The sequence below is a fragment of the Cryptomeria japonica genome, chromosome 4 (assembly GCF_030272615.1).
Source record: "Cryptomeria japonica chromosome 4, Sugi_1.0, whole genome shotgun sequence".
NCBI lineage: Eukaryota > Viridiplantae > Streptophyta > Pinopsida > Cupressales > Cupressaceae > Cryptomeria > Cryptomeria japonica.
Window position 1 is genome coordinate 369,245,105 of NC_081408.1, and position 5,607 is coordinate 369,250,711.

The following is a 5,607-nucleotide window of genomic DNA, read 5'->3' on the forward strand; positions in this document are numbered from 1 at the left end:
CACTTTTCAAGTCAATATTAGTTATATGCTCCATCCCTACCAAAAAGTAGTAATTAGCAAAGTCCATTTCTTTCTTAAATATCAAATCATGTCTCATTCACTAAAGGAGTTCAAATTACTACCAACAAAGTCCAATTCTATCCTAAATATTGAATGACTTCTCATTCACTAAAAGAGTTCAAATTAGTAAACAAAGAAAATGTTTATATTGATTCTCAGGTGATTGGAGTGTATGTACACCATCACATATAAGAATTATATGAGACATTTTAGGATTTTTTACATAAGCTTTAATTTTAATTTTTTATTACTACTTTGTAAAAAAGATTGCATTTATTTCTATAAGAAATTATAGGTACATTGATAAGAATGTTAGATATGCTACTATTCAAACTAAGAACCTACTTATGATTAGCAAGATTTTCAACCACTTCCCCACCCTAGCCATGTTTGCATCTTTCCATGTGCAATCCCAATCTCGGTGGTCTAACATGATTGAATTTTTTAAATTCTATCAATAAGATTTTTTTAACTCCAACACACCCTCTAATGCATATCCATAATGAGATCAGCTATGATAGATCATAGTCAAAATTGTAAACATTTAATTCAAATAAATTTTAGATAGAATAGAACTTCAAGCGTAATACATGATTTTTAGTTTAGTTATCTAAACTAGGTTACTAACTTCTTTAGGCATGCTATTGATAAAAAATAACCTAGACTAGCATAGTTATAAGCATCAAACTACAGACTATAGATGACAATTTGAATCATTCCAATTACTTGACTTCTTGAATGCAAGAGATGATGCATATAATACTCATCAAATGAACTCTTTATATTTATATATCCATGAACTAGCATATATTAGATATTTCTCTACTATATGATGATCTTCCTTAGCTTTGCATACATGGCCAATTATGGGATGATCTTTGAATAATACAAGGCCACCATTAAACAGATTGTGATCCCACTTTTTCACATGTTTATAGACATTCCAAGGACCCCTTCTCAACATTATTATGAATTCCCTTTACACTTTTTAATTTTTTTTAATATAGCCTTCCAAGTGATCTAGGAGTGGTCATAATTGGCTTATTATCTTATTTGTCGATGACCTGGTAGAAGTAGTTCTTGATTCCCACCTTCATTATTTGTTTACCATTGCAATTTAGTTTAGGTGAGGTTCATTTAGTTTGTGTGGTAGAGGTTGAAGCCCCACAATCATTGGCAGTGAGATACGCTTTGAATAAAGTTAAGGGCGTTGATGTGGAAAGAAATTGGGACCGCACAAAAATATAGTGACACAGATGAGGCTATGCAAGGCTGCCATTTGGTGCCGTGATCTCTTCATACTCTGGCGCCAATGAAAGAGGGTGGCAACCTCTTCCACGTGCCACACAAGACCATAATCTATTTTAATCATCAAATCGTTTCTATCGTAGTAAAGACACTTTGATTTGCTTGTGTTGGCATTTGATTGGGAGCCCATCAGGCGTGTGATGCCCCTTTATAAATTCATTGCCCCTTCAAACATTCTAAACTCACTGCCTTTTTCTCACCATCATCATCATTTCTCTTCTCTTCTCTCTCTCTCTCTCTTTCTCTATTTCTGTTATATAAATCCTCCAACCTGCCTAGCCTTACCCTCCAATGTCATATGAATTAGTAGTAAAGAGAGAAATATGATGGAGTTTTCTTTATCAATTCTGATCTGGTGTGTGGTGGTCTGTGTGTTACTTCGTTTATGGCGGCGTTATAAGGAGTTCGTGAGATGGAAAGTGCTGCAATTGCCTCCAGGCACCATGGGATGGCCTTATGTAGGAGAGACTTTTAAGCTTTACTCTCAGAATCCAAACGTTTTCTTCGCTGATAAACAAAAAAGGTGGCTGCTATCAATTCATCGTAGTTTGATTTCCTAGATCCTACTTTTCTAGTTTGATATAGCATGAGTCATCAACCTAGAACGAGTAAATGAAGCTTTAGTCAGTTGAGAAATTACGGGGCTTGCATGTGTAGCCATTAATGAGTCCCGAGGGCTATAGAATCTTGCATCTAAATTAGATTGGGCGCGAGGAGTACAGTTATACTTATACATTTTGGGTCAGTCTAAAATTACACATTAAGTAATTCAATTCAGAATGTAATATTTTTAAATGTAGAGGTGTATTCGTTAAGCAACATAGGTTTAATATTTTTAGATTGAAAGTTTAACACTTTTAAATCTAAAAGGGATTCCCATTTTTAGTGTGTTGCATGTGTTGTTGACTATGGTGGTGGTGCAGGTATGGCGATATTTTTAAGACGCATATTCTGGGATGCCCTTGCGTAATGATCGCGAGGCCAGAGTCGGCTAAATTCGTGCTGGCCAGCCAAGCCCATCTGTTTAAGCCCACTTTTCCAGCGAGTAAGGAGAGAATGTTGGGGCCTCAGGCGCTCTTTTTCCACCAGGGCGACTACCATGCACAGCTTAGAAAGCTTGTCAAACTCTCTTTCCTTCCGGAGGCCAATCGCCAGATTGTTCCCGACATTGAAGCTCGTGCTCTGCTTGCCCTGCATTCGTGGGAGGACCGTACTCTCAACACGTTCCACGAAATGAAACGGGTTTGTACTTTCTATAACATTGGCTTATTTACTCTGATGTTTCTGCTTTCTCCTCCTTCACTCTTTTGCCTTTTGCTGCTGCAGTTTTCTTTTGATGTGGCATTCGTTTCCATATTTGGTCGCCACGATGTGTTGGAAAAAGAGGAGATTAAGCAGTATTACAACACGCTTGAGAAGGGATACAACTCCATGCCCCTCAACCTTCCCGGAACTCTATTTCACAAAGCCATGAAGGTATGTTTTGAATATATTTAGTTTATTGAAGGTAACAAGATTTTCGTTTTTATTTAAATAACATATTTTAAGCTTTGATTCGTTTAGATGATTTATCTCAAATCAGTAATAGATGGTCTTATCAAAAAAGTTAGTGCGATTTTGAATGAATCAATTAAACAAGTCAAAGATTAGAGTGTATTATATAAACTTGTTTTTAACAATTCAAAGTATTCAAAGTTTAGAATGTTTTATTTAAGCTGTCTTGATTCAGATGAATACAAAGTTTAGAATATTTTATTTAAATTTATTCAGATTCAAATGAATCATTTAAACATGTCAAAGCTTAGAGAGTGCCTTTGAACTTCTTCTTTATATTTTATTAAATAATTTTGTGATTTCAAATGAACCAACTCAAAATTTAGAATGTATTATTTAAATTTGTCTAATATATATAAATTACCTGAATTAAATCATAATATGTGATATTTAAACTTATTCATATTGAAGAAATTAATGTGATAATCAAAATTTTTAGTGTGTTCTTAAACTTTTGCTAGAAAGGTTCCTTTGAATATCTCGTTTATTAAAGTGCCTAGTGGTGCAGGCGAGGAAACAACTGAGCAAAATTTTGAGCAAAATCATTTGTGAGAGAAAGTCGTCCTCCTGCTCTCACGAGGGTTTGCTGGAGACCATGATGAGAAGCTCCGAGCAGCCTCTTTCGGATAGCAAGATTGCAGACAATATAATAGGCGTTATATTTGCTGCACACGATACAACTGCCAGCGTATTGACATGGGTTATCAAGTACCTCACGGACAACGCTCCACTCCTCGAAGCCGTCACGGTACGTAATATTCATGGGGGAAAGCAAAGCAAAGCAGCTTAGACACTCTTATTTAGGACTGTAATAATATGTGGGGGAATTTGCAGGCTGAACAGGAGGCTATCCTAGGAGAAAAAGGTGGAGAAAAGCGGGGAAAACAAGGGTATCTAACATGGGCTGACACCAAGCAAATGCCTTTAACTTCGAGGGTAAGGTCGAAACTAAGATAATTGATTTCAGAACTCGAGGTTGTCATTACTTACTAGCGCTGAAATGATTCCACTGAATGTGCAGGTGATTCAGGAGACGCTAAGAATGGCCTCAATTTTGTCTTTCACCTTTAGAGAAGCAGTTGAAGATGTGGAGTACAAAGGTGACAGCCATTCGTTTCTCAACTCTCTCTTTTATATATCATATTATATTATATTATAATATATTAATACCTTCTGATCCTGATCTCATAGGTTATCTCATTCCCAAAGGATGGAAAGTTATGCCGCTGTTTCGCAACATTCACCACAGTCCAGAATTTTTCCCGGACCCCCAAATGTTCGACCCCTCGCGGTTTGAGGCAAGCAAAATGACCTGTTCTCTATCATCTACACCGACAGACACAATACAAGATCCAATCTCAGGGATCTTACAGAGTGATAATGATGATGTTTTGGCTTGTGGTTGCAGGTGCCTCACAAGCCCAACACGTTTCTCCCCTTTGGAAATGGAGCTCACTCGTGTCCAGGCAGAGAGCTAGCAAAGCTGGAGATTCTTATCCTCCTTCACCATCTTACCACAAAATATCGGTACGTATCTTGTGCGACTTGCAAGATGCCACATCCATGCAAAGTTCTAGCATTGTCATCCTCCAAATATAATAACGCTGGGTATTATCTTCTACAAACTATAATAATGCTGGCTATTATCTTCTGCAAACTATAATATTGCTGGGTAAATGCAAACAACTCAGTGGACAGAGCGAATATGGTGGAGACCCAAAACAGGAAGTAAGTCATACTTGCCAATGGTGTCAGAAAAAACGAGGAGGAAGGCACTGAAATTTTTGTGTATGTTGTGCAGGTGGGATGTTGTGGGGCCTGATAATGGAATTCAATATGGGCCCTTCCCTGTTCCAATGCAAGGCCTTCCTCTGAAGCTCAGCCGCAAGAATTGTAGACAATGAAAAAGGCCTAGAATGGAATGCATGTCTTCGCTAAAGCCAAACAGTTTCAGAGAGGTGTTATTGTAGGTGGTTGGTATTTTGGTTTTTTTTAGTTTTTTATGTTGTTGATGATAGATTATGGTGCGTGAATCGAAATGTTGTTGATGATAGATTATGGTGTGTGAATCGAAATGTTGTTGATGATAGATTAGAGAATGTATATAAAAATTTGTACAGATTGATTTCAAAAGTAACATGATTGTCATGTTCTTCTGTATATATAGAATTGTCTTCAGCTTATGTCTACATATTCGATTTAAAATCTTTCATATCAAATCTTTTATGTCGTTGATGATGGATCATAGAATGTGAATCGAAACATTGTTGAATATGATTCATACATTATGGATGATGAATCGCATAATGTAATGTAAAATATTCTGTATGTACAATCATATTAACATGATTGTCCTGATTGTCATGTTCCTCTGTATATATGAGATTGTCCAGCTTATGTTCTAGCTGTGGATTTAAAATGTCCCATGTCAAATTTTTTTTTTTTCAGTTTTGGAAGACAGCAAAAGTTTTGTTTTAGATCAGCCAAGCTTATAATTTTCGTTTACGTCGAAGTACAAATTTCAACGCAGTAATCGAAGAATATATCTCATACGAAAACACGAAGAATACACTAAGATTAAATACAGTTTTTAGATTTACGATTTTTAGACTTAAATTGGAGCTCCACTGATATAAACTGTATTGTAATGAAACGTGTAAGTTTAACTATATGTCGTGTCATCCA

At 36.2% G+C, this 5,607-nt stretch overlaps 1 protein-coding gene across 2 annotated transcripts; it reads left to right on the forward strand.

Moving 5' to 3' along the window:
* Positions 1-1,563: 1,563 nt before the first annotated feature.
* Positions 1,564-5,059, forward strand: LOC131047905 (abscisic acid 8'-hydroxylase CYP707A2). 2 transcript variants are annotated; one of them, XM_057981729.2, is made up of 9 exons: positions 1,564-1,891; positions 2,292-2,610; positions 2,695-2,844; positions 3,431-3,670; positions 3,757-3,858; positions 3,944-4,022; positions 4,114-4,220; positions 4,331-4,449; positions 4,724-5,059. In XM_057981729.2, exons 1-9 carry the CDS (start codon positions 1,692-1,694, stop codon positions 4,824-4,826), a joined length of 1,419 nt encoding a protein of 472 aa, XP_057837712.1. In that variant the 5' UTR covers positions 1,564-1,691; the 3' UTR covers positions 4,827-5,059. The 2 variants fall into 2 exon arrangements, with proteins under 2 accessions (XP_057837712.1, XP_057837704.1); XM_057981721.2 differs by having other exon boundaries at positions 2,292-2,844.
* Positions 5,060-5,607: the final 548 nt, after the last annotated feature.

Coding starts and splice junctions, on each gene's coding strand:
- LOC131047905 (XM_057981721.2), top strand. CDS start 1,692: ATGATGGAGTTTTCTTTATCAATTCTGATCTGGTGTGTGGTGGTCTGT. Junction 3,671..3,756: donor CACTCCTCGAAGCCGTCACG/GTACGTAATATT, acceptor GGGAATTTGCAG/GCTGAACAGGAGGCTATCCT. Junction 4,221..4,330: donor TCGACCCCTCGCGGTTTGAG/GCAAGCAAAATG, acceptor TTGTGGTTGCAG/GTGCCTCACAAGCCCAACAC.